Below are 19,527 nucleotides of genomic sequence, written 5' to 3' on the forward strand. Positions count from 1 at the left end.
AATCAGGGTGAATTCTGAAAGTTTGCCAGGCATGGCAGGCTACTGCTTTAGGGATTCGCAAACACAGTGGATAGTATGGAAAAGAATATAAGCATAAGAAAATACTGAGAAAAAGTGCTTAAAGTTCTCAGTATTCTACGACTCATGATGAAAATTACCAACAGGGGATAAGCAGGACAGAGATGAAACTGTAATATCTCAATTTTAGAGTTGGCAGAGACTTCAGAGATGGGGCACTCTGCTAAGATGCTTCAGTAGTATCTGACTCTTTGTGACGCTATGGACTGTAGCCTGCCAGCCTCCTCTGTCTATGGGATTCTCCAGGCAAGAATACTGGAAAGGGTTGCCATGCCCTCCTCCAGGAGATCTTCCTGACCCAGGGATCAAACCCTTATCTCTTATGTCTCCTACACTGGCAAGTGGGTTCTTTACCATTAGCTTCACCTGGGAAGCTCCAAATTTTAGAGTTGGGAAAGACTTCAGAGATGGGGCACTCTAAAGGAACCTGATTCTCCTGGCTAGTCAGCCTGGGACCCCTGCCATATGGGCAAGGGCAGTCCTGGGGGGCTTCCTTTCTATTTACCTGGACAGTGGGGGGACCCAGCCTTCCATGGGACATACAACCAGGCTGTTGCTGAAACCTTCAGAATACCGGGAGGTGTCCTGGAAGGCAAAATGGAACTCCTGCTCCTCCTTGTTGATGATCTTCACAGTCTCCCTGGCTTCTCTGCCTGAGGAGGAAACACTACCCTCAGAGGAGGCCTCGTGCCTGCTCCTGACGTACCTCAGCAGGCGAGAGGAAGCCTGCTCAGAAGGGAGTCTCCAGTTTCTTTTCTTCCCTCTTCCACGCTCCTGAGCCTGTGGCTACCCCTCTTCCTTCTTTTTACTCTACAAGTGTTCTTCCTCTCAAGGCGCTCCAGCTCTTCCTTCTAGAACTATGCCCCATCAACTGTCTGCTCCTCGTAGGTGGCCACTCAGCCTGGGCTGTAGCTCTCCTGGGATCCTTCTTGCTCCTTTAGACTCAACGCCTTCCTGCTTTTGTTAATGGGGGTAGGTAGGCCCCTCCGCTCAGATGATCCATGAATCATCTGTGCATCGGACTCTTTTGAATTAGACTTCAGATGTGTCAAGGGTGTCCTGACTAACATATCTCTTGTCACTAGTTTGCTTTTTCTTACTTTCCTTGACTACTGTGGAGCATTTATTTTTTCCACATAAACTTTAGAATCATTTTACCAAATTCTGCCCTCACCTCAATCCTTTAGGACTAAGACTGTCAAGTTTAGCAAACAATTTTTATAGTATAAGTCTGTCCCAAATATTGCATGGGACAGACTTATACTAAACAATCATTCCCTGTTATCTGAAATTCAAATTAAACTGTGCGTCCTGTGTTTTATCAGACAACAATAGCTGGGATTTTATTTAGAACTTGATTAAATTTGCATTTAATTTTTGGGAGAATGGACAAATTTCAGATTTTGCTTGAGGGCATTTCAGTAAGACTTTATAGTTTTATTCATATAGGTCCTGTGCTTTTCTTGTGACATTTATCCTTAGCTATTATATAGGTCTTATCAGTATTGAACGGAATTTTCTGTTTGTTTCTAGGTGCTTATTGCTAAAAGAAAGAGAAACCATTGACTTTTGCAAACAACTTGCAAACGTCTACTTCCTAAATTATCCTGCTGATTCTAGAAGTTTGTTTTGCTTTTCTCTAGAGTCTCTTGAGCTTATCTATGTACGGCATCATTAGCAATAGCATAAATGAGACAATTTTGTCTCTTTTTTCCCCAATGTTTATGCCAATTATTTAATTTTCTTATTTTGTTGTACTTGCTAAAGTCACTAACGAAGTGTCCAATAATGACAGTGACAATGACCATTCTTACCTAATTCCTGACTCTAACTGAAGTAACTTCAGTGGTTTATTACCAGATAATATTTGCCTCTTGATTTTGGTTAATCTTTATTCAAGTTTTCCCCCTCTATTCATATTTTACTACTAGAGTTTTTGTTGAGAATGTCTGCTGAATTTTTAGCAATGATTCTTTGCTATACGCCAATACCTGGTTCTTCTTTAATCTGATGGTGTAATAATTACATTGAAATGCACCATCACTGCATTCCTAGATTAAGTTGTCTTGTTGTTATTCTTACGCTACATTGCTCACTTACTTGTTCAAAACCTGATTAAATGCCACAATCTCCTCCTGTCTATTATATGTATCAGTGTAAGAAATGTATGGAAATAATACACATCATACTGTTCACACTGGTTTCCTCTGATGGAAAGGGAAAAATGAGGGAGGTGGGGAGTGATTATTACATTTTTCCTTATACACCACCACATTGGTTGACTTATAAAGAATGCTACTTTTATAACTAGTCGAACGAATTACTAAAACAAATCCTCTGACTTCAGTTGTATTTCTCTCACACACACACATACACAAAACATCACATCCATGTGACAGAGTCACAGTGTTATAGGGGACTTGCCCATCACTTCCTTTATTTCAAGTTTCTGCTCAAATGTCACGTTCCCACTGCCCGCTGGCACTCCTTTCCCCCTACCCTATTTTATTCTTTGGAACACTTATCCACAGCTGACAGGCTACATATTTCACCTTTCCATTCCTTAGTAGCCTGCTTCCTGCTACTAGAATGCAACCATCATGAAGATCGGGACCTGGGCTTTGTCCACTGCATTCCCAGCTCACAGAAGAGGGCCTGGCTCACATGAGGGGCTCAACAATATTTGTTGAACAGGGCAAGAGTGAGAAAGGATGGCAGAGGAATGTGACCACTGTGGCCCACAGTCTGGGGGCACACGCAGGTAGGATGGGGCTAATATGGGGCTCTGGGGATAAACTAGTCAATCCAGACCCCACAGGAATCTTCCGAGGGGGCTCTGCAGCAAGCTTCCTCAATGTTCTTAGGTTATCAGTGTGTGGGTTTAGAAGACACTTGATGGAAATTAGATTGAGAGGTTAAATATTCTGTGGCCCTGTGAATAGCAAAAAGAGGCCCTCTGACACACTTCTAGAAGATACCAGGAAGAAAGAATTCCTCTGCTGGGGGGAACACCCCTCCCCCACAGGCCATGCCAACTCTAAAATATAAACCAGCAGGGCAGCCTTACCGATGAGGAGACAACTGAGGTTGATATGTGACTTGTCAAAATTGATGAGAGGGTCAGTGGCTTTGCCTACCAGCAGGAAAGGGACTGTGATGTTGTGTTCAGGGATTAAGAAAGTCCAGAATGCCTCCGAGATGTCCAGATGGGAAGGTGTGAACTGGAAGATAACCTAAGAAGACAGTTTGGAGCACAGTGGTTAGAGGCACGTCTATGTGTTTGCTCCACGTACCTTAAAGGCGTGCCAGCCCTGGGGTTGTGCCGGGTGACATTGCCAGGTCATCACTTCCTTTCCCCTGTCTTTGTAAGGGCATGTGAGTTTGGCTGTACCAGTAACATCCATGTCTGTTTGCCCAGCCCACCAAGTACTTCTACAGGCTTCTGCCCCGCTCATTTCTAAGGCTCTGCAGGCTAGGCTGCCACGTCTTGGGATGGCATGTAAAAATGGAAAGATTCAGGTAGAATTTGGAATTTTCCTGAAAAGTTCGGGAGAACTGGCAACCCTGGGCTCACTGCTCTGTGTGACGATTTGTCCCCAGAGAAGCACTGTGGCCAGCCGACCCAATGGTGCCCACCATTCCCTGTCATTGACCCCTGGCCTGTGCTCTCCATTTTTACGATCTTTCTGAAGGCATCTCAATTCGTAATCTTTGTTTCATGGATTTATTTCTGCCCCCAATATTCTCTGTAGAATTTACAGGACACGGGGCCCACAGAGCTGCTTTGGCCAGCAAGTTTGTATTTCTTGAAATCTGACCCTCTGCCCTAAATCACTGTGTGGACATTAGGATTAAACCATGGGGCATGACTCTGCTTTTCTGTTTTGCCCTTTGGCCCGACCAAGCAAAGATACATATCTGTTCTTTCACAACTGTCAGTCCCTGGACAAAAACAACTCGGCTCCTTGCTATTGTGTGAGTCCTAGAGTCCCCAGGCACTTGTGTCCAGCTCTCTTTTCCTTGCTTTTAAAATATCAATTTTTAAAACTTCAAATACTAGAGCTCTTTGTTTCTCTATGCCAACCAAGACGGCTGAGGTTTGTCCTGTTCATGAGGACTGGCTAACACACAGTAACCACCCAAGGAACTTGTTGATGGACACACCCTCCAGCTGTTCTCCCTAACTCCACCCACGCTCTGCAGCACGCCTGCCCTGCAGAGGGGGATGGGATGAACAAAGCCCTGGGTCGAGTGGTCCCCATTCACACATACCTCAGCTTTCTTTTCAGGGAGGATGAGGCCCTTTTCTGTAAGGCATGTGAAGGCTGGAGGGTTCTGGAGACTTTCAATTTCTTCAGAGAGCCAGGAGAAGGAGTAGGCACTACAGGTCGGGTTTAGGATTGTAAAGGTCCTGCCCAAGGGGAAGGAACGACAGCAGAGAGTGAGAGAGGGGCTTGAGGATTAAGAGAAACTTCTCTAGACTGTTCCCGAGCACAGACCCCTTATGTGGGGATCAGAACTGTTTTGGCCACTTCGTTACTGTAGAAACAAAAACAGCCTCTCACTTGGGGATCCCAAGTGTGGCTCTAGCTCTGGACTTTGGAGTAATAACAACACCAAGGGCCCTTCTGTCTCAGTGATCCTTTGTGGTCTAGGTGGTGGTCAGGGATCATGTTTTATGTCTTTCAAATTTCCCGAGTGTCAAAACTAAGGAGACAGAAATCCGCTTCCTCACAGCAGCAATTCACTAAAGTCAACCCCTAGGATAGCAAGCGTGCTTCGAGGTGTCAGTCTAGCTTGGTACCCTGAATTTCTTCCTCTGGGTTTTCAGAAAGACGAACTGATATGAACTCAACTAGTGCAAACCCACACCACTCACCGGAGATTCTTCCCTCCTATGCCCACGCTGGTGAACTCAATCACCCGGGTGTTTGGATCCAGAGCCCCACCACTAGGCCCTCGGAGGTCTGGGTTGCGCCGATGACCGACGATGTAGTCTGAGTCTTTCAGGTCAAAATGGCAGATGGGCAGGGAGCTCCGCCCTTTGGCTGACAGAACTGGGCCATGCTCTCCTGGTGGCAGGTTAGGAATCCTGAGAGAATAAGGTTATTTTGATCTATTTTTAACTCTTTAATAAGTTCTTGCTTTTGTGGTTGGAAACAAATATGACACTGACCAGAATGTGAGCTCCATGAGCACAGAGAATGGGTCTGTCTGGTTGACAATGTAACCTCAGTGCCTTGAGGAGTACATGATACCTAGTAGGTATTCATTAATTAATCGTGACAGGGATAAATACATGCATGGGCTGAGTATGGGGAGCCTGAATTCTGGTTCCTTCTGGGTGCCTCAGAAAAGACCCTGCTGCTGGGAAAGATTGAAGGCAGGAGAAGAGGACGAGATGGTTGGATGGCATCACCGACTCAATGGACATGAGTTTGAGCAAGCTCTGGGAGATGGTGAAGGACAGGGAGGCCTGGCGTGCTGCAGTCCATGGGGTTGCAGAGAGTTGGACATGACTGAGTGACTGAACAACAGCTTGCCTAAGTTACTACCTTTACCAATGGTGAGAAAGTCTCCCTGCTATAACGTCAGCACAGAATCTTTCCCTCTGAGCTCTTTCATGGGCATCTAATGGGATACAAAAAAGGACCCAGGCATCCTTAAGAAAACAAAACAAAACAAAAAACTACCCTGAGCTCCTCAGAGAAAGTGAACGCAATGTGAGCAGACCTCTAACCCCAGCAGCGAGCTCAGGTGGCCCAGATGTGGGAAGGGTCCCTGCAGTGTGACGGCAGGTTTTCCACAGGTCTCATGGTTCACATACGTCTCTGCCACCCCATGCCATGGGTCACAGTCTTCCTCTAAGGTGGGTGTCCTCCGTGGAGCTCTCAGGGACTTTCATTGCCAGATATTATTGGGTTGGCTCTCCTCTAACTGGACCTGGACTCCATCTGCTCCTCTCTTACTATGTTCCAGGTCCACCTCCTCCATCACCACTACCACCTGATGTTCAACTGTACTTATTGTGCGCTGGGCACTGTTCTAAGCTCTTCACTTGAATTAGCTCATTGAGTTTTCACAACAACTCTACAGAGCGGATACTGTTATTTGCATTTTACATAGGAGGAAACTGGGCCTCAGAAAAGGTAAAAGAGAGCTTTCCTAAGGCCATGCTTGCCCCAGGACCGGAGCCCAGCTGGCTGCCCACCATTCTGTTGCCCCAGTGGAATCCTGTGTGTGACCGGGAAGGGGAGGTGGACAGGAGGCAGGGTCGACAGAGGGTTGGTGAACAGTACAAAAGACCAGACTCCTCTTGTTCTCCAGAGGGAAATGTGGTAGTGTGGGGCTCCAGACGGCGCTGGGGTGAAAGAACGGTGGTCGTGGTGGGACAGAAGAGGGGTTAGGAGCGCGTCTCCTTACTGGCAGAAAAGATTGCTCTCGAAGTCTCCAACTTCCAATGGGGAGAATTTCACTTTGAGCTTCTGGGTCTTCCCCACTAGCACGGTGCCTGAGATGGGCTCCACACAGAAGGGCGGCAGGGAAGTTTCGTTCCAGTGGTCCACGGCACTGTCCACCGTGCTGGCCGTGTGCGGCGTGCCCTGGCTAAGCTGGTCTCTTTGGGAGAAACCTGGGGGCAGATAAGAGTGCCAGTGATGTTCTTAACTGCAGTGGGAGGGCGGTGATGGCAGCCCACCCATATGGGTCCTTAGGCACCCTCTATGGGGTCTGTGGGCTCACCTCTCCTAGCCGGTATACTTAACTTTGGGCCCCAGGGGTGAGGAATTAGCTGTGTCTCATAGGAGATTCATGAAAAATACTTCTATTAATTACATCAGGTTTTCAAGTGTTTTTCCTTTTTACTCAAGGATATGGGTCAAGTAGATGTCTGTGGGTCATCTGCCTTATGAGTAATGGGCTGTGAAATAATTTTTTGGAGAATCATTGCTTTAAAGCAGGGGTTCACAATCTGGAGGGTCCATGAAAAAGAGTTCATTGGAAACGTCTGGGAATCTCCAAACTGAAAGAGTAGTGGTTTGCCCACTTTGCCCACCAAGGGTTGGGTTCTCTTCACATGTACCAACTGCAAATTGGGCATGGGTGTGTGTTTTGCTGGGAAGTCAGCTCATAGCTCTCATCAGCTTCTCCAAGAGTCTGTGATTTCCAGAAGGTTAAGATCTAAAAGAAAAGACTCCGAGGGATCTGTGAGAGGGGGTACCAGCCTTGTGGGGCCCAGGGAGGCAGAATTCAATTCTGGAGTTTCTTGGGCCCCTTTGACTCTGCAGATGCTAGAGGGCCCCTGGTCTGCTTCTTTGCTACCAAGAGGGAGGCTGGAGCAGTGCTTGTTTCTCCGTGAACCAGGCTCTTCTACTAATTGGGGACCCAGCTCAAGCCCTGGGTTTTACCTGTCACCTCATTTACCTTGATTGTCTCGCATGGCAAAGCTGACAGCTTTTGCTGTCTCTTCTGAGATCCAGTTGAATTCCAGTTGCACATTTCCTGAATTAATCAGTTCAAACCTGCAAACAGATAGGGAATGGATGTGAGAAACATGCTGAAGACGGTTTTTGTCCTGTCTGCACATCATCTGTACCATTAACTTTTTTTTTTTTAAGTCAAGTTACTTTGTTTCCCAAATGTTTCTTCAAAGGCAATTTTATTTGAAATCAAGCATGTGATTTCAAATTATAGTTCCTTTTAAAACACAAAAATATATACATAGCTATTAAAAGCAAAAGCATCCAGATGTTTAGCACTTCAATTGTCTTGTATACCCCTGGCATACTGTGCCTTGAGCTCTCAGCCTGCATCGTGGTGATCCTGAAAAATTCCCATGGGAGAGGAAACGAAACCCATTCAGAAGACAGTATCTCCCTCGGGTGCAAACTCCAAGGCCTCTCCCTTCCCAAATCACTTTCTCCCTGAAACAATGTCCTCATGGTCATAAATCATTTGACCCCTGCCTGAAGTGTCTTCACTGGCTGAGATACCGACTTGTCTCAGATTCTGAATTAACGGATCCTAGTCTTGCCTCAAGTTTTCCTGCTCTGTGTAAGAACTGGGAGACAGAAGCTTTTTCTGGAGTCACTGTTAAATGTGATCACAGACAGTCACAGCAAGAGGGTTATTCAAGAAAACGGTTGTGCAAGCAAGAGAAAAACACACACATACTTCCCAGTTTTAGGGGAGAAGTGGGAGCTGAGACTTGGGGGCAAGGGAAATAGGTCCAAGGGAGGGGTTTAAGGATCAGATTCCCTATATCCAGTCCAGGTAGACTATGCAGTTGTGCGTGAAGTCAAGTGTTTTGGCCTCAGGGGCTTGTGTGAATTTATGAACTATGTGAATTTATGAGCACTGGTCTTTAGGCTAAAGCAAATTTTTATGAAGGGGAGAAATCTCAGTGGCACAGGATACTTCCAGTAGAAGCACTCTTGGTTTAGGCCCAGGGGTGAACAAACGTTCCTGTAAAGGGTCAGACAGTAAGGTTTTGGGCATCATGAGCCAGAGGTCTCTGCAGTAGCTGTTCCCTTTGCTGTGGAAGCAGCCTTGGATGATAATAGATAAATGAGCATGACTGTGTGCCCACACAACATACAGCATAACTGTATCTACAAAAATAAGCCGCTGTTGAGTTTGGATCATGGGCCAGAGTTTGGCGACCCTTACTGTAGGTGAAATGGCCACCAGCAGAAGATCCCATTTCCTGTCTCCTAGCTTTTGGTTCTATAATAATTTGAGAGGATACATTAAGGGCCACAAGTGCAGAATGAGTTGAACAACTAATTACCAATTTTTACAAAGTAGAAATGTCAGTGGTTTACACTTTTGTGTTTGTAATTCTCAAAGAAGAGTCACAGGCCTTCTCTCTGCCTGAAGGCCCTTTTTCTCACTTCTTCACCTGGCCACCTCTTATCTGTCTTCTGAAGTTCAGCTGGTCCACCACTTTGGGAAGCCTTCCCAGACACCTGTCTCTCCCCGTATCTTGGTCTGCTTTGGGGATGCTTACTGCAAACCCAGAGCATTGGACTGTAACCATAAATTCCACCATTTTCACCCATTCCCCCAACATCCACTATGAGCTCTTTGAGAGCAGGACCCATGCATCCCTGTACCAACTGAGAGTGAATAAAGGGTTAATATAACCCCTTCTCCTTCTAAGTACATTTTCGACTTTGAATTAGTTTTTGAGTTCTGTGTCTGTGGAAGCCTGATAAGTGAGAAATATCATCTATATTATCAGACAACTTTGTTTACAGTAAAAATGACCCCTGATTGCTAACTTGCTTCGGGGCTGGGAGAAATCATGATACCTGGAGGGAAGCCATAGCACTGGGGTTCTCTGAGTGTAGAGACTCTTGTAACTGGGCAGGTCCCTTGCAGGAATCCTGAAAGTTATAGCCTGGAGTGCTTGTGAGAAATGTTGGCTTCTGTTGGTCACGGCCTTCCAAGCTAAGATGAACCCTACACCCACCAACATGGATACTGTCTGAGCTGTCACTTGGGGCAGAGGGTTGGGCAATAAGAATAGTTGTTGGGTGGTGATATGGACCATTGCAAGGACTGTTTCCACTGAAGCTGAATCAAGTCTACATCTTGATTTCAAGTGTGAACTTGAATAGTTTCGTGGGTCTGAGTGTTTCTTTGGACCTACAAAGACCCTCTGGTGTGTGCTACACAGATGTTATGTCTGGTCTGTGCTGTCATGGACACTGAATAAATGTTTGCATGAGTGAATGATGGAATGAAAGGACTGCTCTAAGAGTGTCAGGAGGCTTCTGATGACTCACTCAAACACTCGAGTCTGGTAAACCAGTGTTTCCTTAAAGTGCACATCAGTAGTCTGGCACTTGTATGAGGCGAAATTCACGTGGGCACTGATTTGCAGCTGCAGTTCTCGATAGTTTTCTTCTAGGACTGAGTAAGCCGGCTCAGGATCAGTCTCTATCACCTGCAACAAAGACAGCCATGTCCTCAGTGATGCAGAACCAGCTGCTTCTCGGGAATGACAGGGAGATGAGACAGTGCTTCATCCTACCCAGCAAGCGAGCACCAGCCCACAAACCCAAGTTCCAGGATACCTGATGAGGTCAAATCTAAAATGACTCATAAATGGGAAAGGAAGAAATTGAATAACACGGAATTACTGAGAGCATCACGACCGCACAGGCATGAGTTCTGGGGTTAGATACACTCCAAAAAAGGTTGAAAAAATAAAAGAAATCATAAAGACAGGAACAGATATTAATAAAACAAAATAAATCTAAAACAGAGAGGATCAGTGAAACCAAAAGCTGTTTATTTGAAAAGATTTAGAAAAACTCTGGTGAGAATGATCAAGAAGAATAAAAGAAAGAATAAAAATAACCAATATCAAATGAAAAAGGAGACATCACTGTCTACCCTACAGATATTTAAACATGATAAAAAAATATTATGAATAATTTTATGAAGATACATATGAAAACTTAGTTGAAGGGAAAATTCCTAGAAAAATGATTTAATAAAACAGACTCAAGGGACTTCCCTGGTGGCCCAGTGGTTAAGAATCTGCCCTGCAATGCAGGGGATGCAGGTTCTATCACTGGTCAGGGAATTAAGGTCCCACATGCCACAGGCAACTAAAGCCTACGCACCACAACTAGAGAGAAGCCCTCACAGCACAACGATAGATCCCATAACAAAGAGCCTGCGTGATGCAGCTAAGACCCAATGCAGCCAAATAAACAAATATTAAGAAAAGGACTCAAAAACAAATTAAAAAAACCCTAAAGAGTCTTGTTACTACTAAAGAAACTGAGCGGTAGCCAAAAAAAATCTTTAAAAAGACCTAAAGAGAGATATACCTTGATGAATTAATGTTATAAAATGATAAATTTTTCTTAAACTGATTTATAGATACAATCCAATTCCAATCCGGTTTCCATCTGGGTTTTCATAGTACTTGTTTAAATGGATTCAAAAATTATTTAGAAAAATAAAGGGCCAAGAATAATCAAAAGACTTCAGAACAAAACAATATGGAGATAATCATGAAAAGATACACTAAAGAAAGTGAAAAGATAAGTGATAAATACAGTGAGGATATTTGCAGACAAATCTAGGAACAAAAGAGCTTATCAAAACTAAAATAACTAGTATCATGTTTTTCCAAGATAATGCCTGTGTTGTCCAAAGTGGGCTGTACCAATTTATACTCCTGCTAGCAGAGAGCTTCTGTGGAAACACTTGGACATTATCTTGGAAAGCTGAGCTTTCACACACCCTATGGCTCAGCACTTCTACTTCCCGTGACTCAGTTTAGGAATATAAACTCTTGCAAATGAACACCATGTGACATGAACTATAATGCTCACAGAAATACTGTCCACGGTAGCAAACCTCAAGTGATTTTCAAAAGAAGGATGGGTAAATAATAATTTACATAGCAGTGACATGGGTGTGCTACATCCAAATACAGTAACACAGATGACCACACGCCATAACCTATAAAAAAAATAGTTCAAAACCACACTGAAACAATATGCCTTTTAGAACACGTAGGTTAATTTAAAAAAGAACTAAAAACAAATACCAAGGGAATGGGCAAACAAGATCCTGGGATAGTGCCCACCCCTCGGCTGGTGGGAGGGGATGGCTGAGAAGCACACAGGTGATCCTGGCTATACTTCCTGTGCTGGGTGTGGGTTCATCTCTGTTTATTATTTTACTAAAAAGAAACCAACTAAGGGATAATTAAAGGAGTGGCATGCATGGACCAAACAAGAGATTAACCCAATTCTGGACACTGAGGGAAAGAGGAAGCAGCTAAAAGACTAGTTGTGAGGTTTCTGAAAAAGAAAAAGGCGGGGGGACTTGCTCAACTAGAAACTAGACACCGAGACTTACACAAAAGCTCTGCCAATGAAGCTGAGTGGTTTGTGTGGTATGTGTGGTGAGGATGGCAGGAGGCATGCTTGGAAGTTCAGTTTGCCACTTTGGAAACCCAGGTCAGGTGAATGGGGACTGTTTCCTTTTTCCATGAAAGAACGACATGATGAGACACTGAACACGATAGCATGGTGGGCCTGGTCAGACTAGGGGCTTGGTGCTCCTACTCACTTTTCGTTTTGTAGTGAAAGTCCCGGGAGTGTTTCTGGGCACGTCCACCCACTTGACCGTCCGCATGCGGTCATCCCAGTCAGGCACTTGGTCTGCAGGGAGCGCAAACATGATCTTGGAGATCTTGCACTTGACCCCCATCTTCTTCAGGTTGATGGGCACGTCTGACTTCATGGTCACCACTATGTCCTTGGCACAGCCAGGGTGGAGGTGGCCCATCTGTGGAAGAGCCTTGTATCAGTATTTGGGGGAAATTCAATCTTGAGGACTCTTCATGCCTGATGGCGCCATTCTAGGGGTAGAGCCAAAGTTCTGGGAAAAATGCATCATTCAGGACCATATATGTAGATCATCTTAAATATGTACATGAGGTTCTTAGAAATAGAATCATAAAAGCAAGAGCAGCTAGCTATATAGCACAGAGAGCTCAGCCCAGTGCTCTGTGATGACTTAAGAGGGGTGGGATGGTAGGGTGGGAGGGAAACTCAAGAGGGAGGGGATATAAGTATACATATAGCTGAGTCACTTCATTGTACAGCAGAAATTAACACAACACTGCAAAGCAATTATACTCCAATTAAAAAAATATTCATACAATGCAATACTATGAGAAATAAAAACAAAACATGAGAAACTAGTATTATCAAACTGTTACATGCTTCAGGTCCTATTCTAAACCTTTATAAAATTCTACAAACCCCCATGACAACCCTATAGATGTGCAGTTATAACCCCTATTTTATAGGCAAGGAAACTGGTAAGTTGCTCAAGGTCATACCATTAATATTAGAACATCTGGATTCAGATCCAGGTTGGATGGTGCCAGATACCATACTCTTAACCATCTGTACTTCTTAATCATATGTAAAAATTATGGACAGATGTACACAGTACCTTAGCAGTTGTCAAGTGTGATCTAATGACCTTTGGGGGCCCTGAGACCTTTTCAGGAGTCCACAAGGTTAACACTATTTTCATCATAATACTAAGATGACATTTGACTTTTTCATTCTCATTTTCTCATGAGTATACAATGGAATACGCTCCATTGTATACTCAGAGACAGGAGTATACACTCTCTTCTCTTCCTACAGATCACATGAACTACGATATTGCATCAGACAGAATGCAGAAGCAAATACAAGAATCCAGCTATCTTCTACTAGGCCAGATACTAAAGGGTCTTGTAAAAATGTAAAACAATGTCACTCTTCTCACATAATGTTTTGAAAATAAAGCCATTTTCAAAAAATATGGCATTCATATTAACATGTAATAGGCTTGTTATTATATTTTAAGTGACTAAATATATATTTTTAAAGATTCTCTGTTGTAACTTCTAATATGATAGACGTAACCCATGTAAACAATAGCTCTTTGAGGGTCTTCAATAATGTTTAAGAGTATAAAGGAGGGCTGATATCAAAAAGTCTGAGATTTCCTGAAGTATTCCAGATATATAGGAAATCCAATTTGGTCTGTAGAATAAAATCACTTGTGCTTTAGCATACATAAATGCACATACATATATCCAAATGTATACTATATATCAGTTCAGTTCAGCCGCTCAGTCGTGTCCGGCTCTTTGCGACCCCGTGAATCGCAGCACGCCAGGCCTCTCTGTCCATCACCAACTCCCGGAGTCTACCCAAACCCATGTCCATCGAGTTGGTGATGCCATCTCCAGCCATCTCATCCTCTGTCCTATATATGTAGTTTTCTCATGTTTCTAATAAATTAAAAACTCTTTCTCCTCTGGGAGGTGAAGGGAGAAGAAAGCGTTAATACTTCCCAAGGCCATGACTGTGTGTGTGTGTGTCTGGGTCTGTAAATGGATCATGAGAAGCTAGTTCTGCCTACTTTGACTACCACTTTACATCCTTCCAGGAAGCAAAGCACTTCTTCCTGATAGCACACTAATATTTAAAGTGATAAAGTAGGGTCCCCAGCCCTCCTCCATCCTCCTAGATTGCTGTGCTTGAATAGACTTGGTGGTGGAAACAAAGCAGGAGGCCACAGATACACACATAGTCCTGAGAACCCAGAAGTGAACTGTCTATGAAAAGCAAGTGCTGGGGAACTCCCTGGTGGTCCAGTGGTTAGGACTCCACACGTACACTGCTGAGGGTGTGGGTTTGATCCCTGGTTGGGGAACTAAGATCCCACAAGCTGTGCAGAAAGGCCAAAAAAAAAAAGAGCAAGTGCTGGCCAGAGGGGAGGCTCTGCTGCAATGTTGTCCTAGGCTTTATTCAATGTCGAGCTTTGGTCAGCAATCCATAAACTGTGTGCTGTGAGATGCTAAAAAAAGGGGGACAGAAAATTCCAGGTAGAACAAAGTTGACTATGTTTTAATATGCTGAAGGAGACTGAGAATCTTTGGGAGAAAGATGTAACTTGTAATATTTTCTAAATCGCTATTGTCCACAAAACCCACCACCCCCATTTTAACTTTTGATGAACCACTTTTGCAGGATGAACACTCAAAAGAATACACACCGAGGGTGACACGGGTCTATACTCAGGGATGGGAAGATTGGAGCCTGTCTTCATCCATGGAGGTCTCCATGGAATTTCTCAACATTGGCCTAGCCATAGACTTGGCCGACCTCACTCTCTTTTCTTAGGCCAGAGGGGACGCTTCTGGTACCAAGTGTGAGTGAGGGACACATCCACTCCATCCCACATATCTGTGGGATGGGTCAACAGCCAAGTCAGGGTTGGGGTAGGCCTAGGGAGTGTGGAAAACAAGGACTGTCTTTCACTTACCTGTGGGGAGAAAGAAACAGTAGCCAAAAGCGGCCATTCAAACCGTATCACATTTGCTTGGCTGTGATTAGTGATGGTGAAGCTCACATTATAGCTGGTTCCAATGTGGCAGTCCCCAAACTGGATGTGATTCACTAGAGCAGCTAGGGGACAGAAGCAGGGGGCAGTGAGTCCCCCCTTGTCTTTTCTGCAGGCTCGCTTTCCCCAAGGAGCCAGCACTTGAAAGACACTGTACCTCACCCTCATGCAACCCTACCCTCCTCGGATGGTCATTCTGGAAACACCTGGAGTCCCTTGGCAGCACGCTTTCTCTCCTACAGGAGCATCTATTTACCATCCATCCATCTACCCACCCATCCTGGCCCTCACCTCCAACTGTACAAAGGAAAACATAACCACCCCCTCAACTCCATTTGTTTGCTGAAACAGTATTATTAAGGCTTGGAACTGCCACACAGACTGCAGGAGTCCCCACTGAATTTGAATTACAAATAAATGATGAGTAATTTTTAGTATAAGTAATGTCTGGGGCAAAATTTGGGGACATAAACATACTAAAAGTTATATATGGTTTACCAAAAATTCAAGTTTAATATCTAAAATTCAAATTTAATGGGGACTGCTGTATTCTGATTTTCCAAACCTGGTAACCCTATTAGAAGTAAATGGAATCTGATTTCTGAACTAGGGTTCATGGCTGGCTCCTTCTTGACCCCTGATAAGAGAGATGCCACCCTGTAGCTGCAAACAGAGGTGAAAACACCAGATACATGAGGAGCACTGATTTTAACCCATGCTGTAGGGACTGCCTGATGCTACATTCTGGGACTGGAATTAAGCTCCTAGAAAAACCACGAGACTATGTTTATAATTCACTGCACAGCAGCCAGCCACACAATCAGGGTTTTAACAAATGCTTTTCGATAATAATGATGAAGTACGTTTTCTCCTGCCCAGTGAATAGTTAACCAAATGCAGCAGTGGTGCCTGACAGACTGCAGAGCAGCACGTCTTCAGCTCTAATACACACACAGATCACCAAGGGGTCTTGTTAAACTGCAAATTCTCATTCAGTAGGTCTGAGGTGCTGGGGTGGGCCTGAAACTCCCATTTCTAGTGACTCCCAGGTGATGCTGATGCTGTAGGATCTGACAGCGTGTTTAGTAGTGAGGCTGCAGGGAACAGTCTAGCGGAAGCACAAACTTACACGTTCTCTAACTCAACCAGCTGGCCATTTCCTTTAGAATGTCTAGGGCACATGATACAGATGAAACAGACAATACCAATGCAAGCCAGCTCAAAAATACAGACAGGGAAAACTCCAGAGAGACATGTATTCACTTCTTAGCTAATCTGGAATTTAAATTTCACTTATTAACTAACTAAATTGGAATTTGAGCTCAAATAAAAAGCTCCCTATGGGGCAGACTCCCTTATTAATTACTCTCTAGAACTCCAGGCACATGTACACTGATGCTCAACAAATGTTCCTTGAGGGAACACAGGGAAGATGCAGTGACTCAATCAGGCGTGAGGGAGCAAACAGTAACAAGGAGGAGATGCCATCCTAAACTCCCAGGAAGCTAGCCAATCTGTTATTTAATTTTCATTCTTATTTAAAACGACCCAAGAGGGACTTCCTTGGTGGTCCAGTGGTTGAGACTTTGCCTTTCAATGTAGGGGTTGAGGGTTCAATGCCTGGTCAGGGAACTAAGATCCCACACACCTCATGGTCAAAAATTAAAACAGAGGCAATGCTGTAAAAAATTCATTATAGACTTTAAAAATAGTCCACATAAAAAAAAAAAATCTTAAAAAATAAAATAATAAAAATGACCCGAGGGCCAACAGTTGTCAACACCTCATTGCTGCTTCTCTCACCTGACACCAAGTCTTCCATGGTGCTTTCCTCAATGACCTCAGAGACATCTGAGGACTCAGGGCTGGAGGAAGCCACCAGCCCATGGATGTTGTCCAAGGTGATGTCATCCTCATAGCCCTCTCCCACCATGTGGATGACTGTATCCTCGTACTGGTTGTTGATCACTGACAAGCGAAGGATGCCTGCCATTCTCCCAACTTTCTTGGGGTGGAAAACAACATCAAATCCGGCTATTTCTCCAGGAGGAACAACCAGGGAAGCTGTGTGAGCTTTCTTTGCTGCAATGAGAAGAGAGAGACATGATCTAGAGTCAATTTAAAGGAATATGTATCTGTAAAGATCTGGACTCAAGGGAAAGCAGCCCTTGTGTGGGAAGGAGTCTTGCCGAGAGAGGCCATTGGTGACAAGGCTGAACATCTGACTCGGGCTGAGTACACATTCAGTTCAGTTCAGTTCAATTCAGTCGCTCAGTCGTGTCCGGCTCTTTGTGATCCCATGAACTGCAGCAAGCCAGGCCTCCCTGTCCATCACGAACTCCCGGAGTCCACCCAAACCCATGTCCATTGAGTTGGTGATGCCATCCAACAATCTCATCCTCTGTCATCTCCTTCTCCTCCTGCCCTCAATCTTCCCCAGCATCAGGGTCTTTTCAAATGAGTCAGCTCTTTGCATCAGGTGGACAAAGTATTGGAGTTTCAGCTTCAACATCAGTCCTTCCAATGAACACCCAGAACTGATCTCCTTTAGGATGGACTGGTTGGATCTCCTTGCAGTCCAAGGGACTCTCAAGAGTCTTCTCCAACACCACAATTCAAAAGTATCAATTCTTTGGCACTCAGCTTTCTTTATAGTCCAACTCTCACATCCATACATGACCACTGGAAAAACCATAGCCTTGACTAGACGGAACTTTGTTGGCAAAGTAATGTCTCTGCTTTTTAATATGCTGTCTTGGTTGATCATAACTTTTCTTTCAAGGAATAAGCGTCATTTAATTTCATGGCTGCAATCACCATCTGCAGTGATTTTGGAGCCCAGAAAAATAAAGTCAGCCACTGTTTCCCCATCTATTTGCCATGAAGTAATGGGACCGGATGCCATGATCTTAGTTTTCTGAATGTTGAGCTTTAAGCCAACTTTTTCACTCTCCTCTTTCACTTTCATCAAGAGGCTCTTTAGTTCCTCTTCACTTTCTGCCAGTAAGGGTGGTGTCACCTGCATATCTGAGGTTATTGATATTTCTCCTGACAATCTTGATTCCAGCTTGTGCTTCTTCCAGCCCAGTGTTTCTCATGATGTACTCTGCATATAAGTTAAATGAGCAGGGTGACAATATACAGCCTTGATGTACTCCTTTTCCTTTTTGGAACCAGTCTGTTGTTCCATGTCCAGTTCTAACTGTTGCTTCCTGACCTGCATACAGGTTTCTCAAGGGTCAGGTCAGGTGGTCTGGTATTCCCATCTCCTTCAGAATTTTCCACAGTTTATTGTGATCCACACAGTCAAAGGCTTGTACACATTAGTTCCTAACAAAACAGCTACTGGCACCCATTGCTCTCCAGAAGCTATACTCACCCTACTTACCTTTTGCTTGTGGTTTGTTTTCCTCCGTGATGTAGATGTAGGAGGTAGAAGGCTTCCCTTTCAGGGAGAAGACTCCTAGTTGGTCCTGCAGGTCAACATGCAGCTGGCAGAAGGAAGACAAGACGGAGCGTTAAGCGTACAGGTTGCTCACGCGTTCTGAACTGAGGGAGAGACACTGTGCTGTGGGGGAGTACCCCTCTTGACCCCAGATCACTGTGCCCAGGGCTCATTGTTTTCAGTTCCTTATTAAGAGAGAGGTACTAAATATTAGACCTGGAAAGGAGAAATAAAAAATTTAGCTCAGCTCTTGCTATTCAAATAAGGAAGCAGAGGTCCAGAGAGTATGGGGACTTTCTGGAACACCCAGCTATGTAGTGTTAAAATGGGGCTGCCAAGCCCTCTGTTATCGACAAATCAGTTGTAAAAGGTATATTAGACTAATAAAATGGGAATGATGGCTTTCCTGGTGGCTCAGATGATAAAGAATCTGCCTGTGATACAGGAGACCCAGGTTCAATCCCTGGGTTGGGAAGATTCCCTGGAGAAGGGAAGGTTACCCACTCCAGTATTCTTGCCTGGAGAATTCCATGGACAGTGGAGCCTGGTGGGCTGCAGTCCATGGGGGTCTCAAAGAGTTGGACACAACTAAGCAACTAATGCAACAACAAAAATAAAATGGAAATGAATATTCATCACTCTATGAGGACTTGCATGAATGTGAGTTCCTAAAAACCAGTATCTTCTAGATAGGAGTAGGTCATTTTCCAAAGTCCTACAGTTCATTGTATAATACTTACACGATTTATCACCTTTTTTGTAAAATAAAAACATAAGTGCTGAACCCAAAGTCCCTTCAGATGTTATATCTCTCACCCCTGATGACGTTTCTTTCATTTCTTTTCTTTATTGCAGATGCAGTGTTCATTACAGAAAAAAAAAGTGAAAAAACAAAGACACTCAGAACAGCCATAATCCTATTCGTTCAGCTTGGTGTATATCACCACTCACTGCCTTGCACTGTCATTTCCAGTGTACCATGGATCAGCGTCCTAGTAATCAGACCAACCCTGGGTCCCTCTGCAAGTCCCATGTCTTACCCATGCTCCCGTATGAGGAAC

General features: G+C 44.3%; 1 protein-coding gene across 1 annotated transcript in view; it reads right to left on the minus strand.

Moving 5' to 3' along the window:
- HYDIN (HYDIN axonemal central pair apparatus protein) overlaps positions 1–19,527 on the minus strand; it is a 356,564-nt gene that overhangs the window by 20,663 nt on the left and 316,374 nt on the right. The window contains 11 exon segments of the mRNA XM_043435789.1: positions 584–731; positions 3,146–3,311; positions 4,351–4,489; positions 4,958–5,170; positions 6,502–6,709; positions 7,501–7,598; positions 9,867–10,027; positions 12,178–12,396; positions 14,944–15,086; positions 16,825–17,103; positions 18,410–18,512. Coding sequence (XP_043291724.1) covers positions 584–731; positions 3,146–3,311; positions 4,351–4,489; positions 4,958–5,170; positions 6,502–6,709; positions 7,501–7,598; positions 9,867–10,027; positions 12,178–12,396; positions 14,944–15,086; positions 16,825–17,103; positions 18,410–18,512 — 1,877 coding nt within the window.

The sequence above is a fragment of the Cervus canadensis genome, chromosome 18 (assembly GCF_019320065.1).
Source record: "Cervus canadensis isolate Bull #8, Minnesota chromosome 18, ASM1932006v1, whole genome shotgun sequence".
In the NCBI taxonomy this organism is placed as follows: domain Eukaryota; kingdom Metazoa; phylum Chordata; class Mammalia; order Artiodactyla; family Cervidae; genus Cervus; species Cervus canadensis.